The following is a 266-nucleotide window of genomic DNA, read 5'->3' on the forward strand; positions in this document are numbered from 1 at the left end:
CACCCACCTGTGGGAGTTCATCCGGGACCTCCTCCTCCACCCGGAGCTGAACGAGGGCCTGATGCGGTGGGAGAACCGGCAGGAGGGCGTCTTCAAGTTCCTGCGCTCGGAGGCCGTGGCCCAGCTCTGGGGCCAGAAGAAGAAGAACAGCAGCATGACCTACGAGAAACTCAGCCGGGCCATGAGGTGAGGGGGTGCTGGTCTCCGCACACCAGACGGCCGCACGACCAGGTAGTCCCCGGCAGGCTCATCTGAGCAGCACACTG

General features: G+C 65.0%; 1 protein-coding gene across 1 annotated transcript in view; it reads left to right on the forward strand.

The window, feature by feature from the left end:
- Positions 1 to 4: 4 nt before the first annotated feature.
- Positions 5 to 266, forward strand: part of ELF3 (E74-like factor 3 (ets domain transcription factor, epithelial-specific)) — a gene marked incomplete at its 5' end in the record, with an annotated part of 1,794 nt that continues 1,532 nt past the window's right edge. The window contains one exon of the mRNA XM_015559877.1: positions 5 to 186. Coding sequence (XP_015415363.1) covers positions 5 to 186 — 182 coding nt within the window. The remainder of the gene's footprint in view (positions 187 to 266) is intronic.

The sequence above is a fragment of the Myotis davidii genome, unplaced genomic scaffold, assembly GCF_000327345.1.
Source record: "Myotis davidii unplaced genomic scaffold, ASM32734v1 scaffold1915, whole genome shotgun sequence".
Taxonomy (NCBI): Eukaryota; Metazoa; Chordata; class Mammalia; order Chiroptera; family Vespertilionidae; genus Myotis; species Myotis davidii.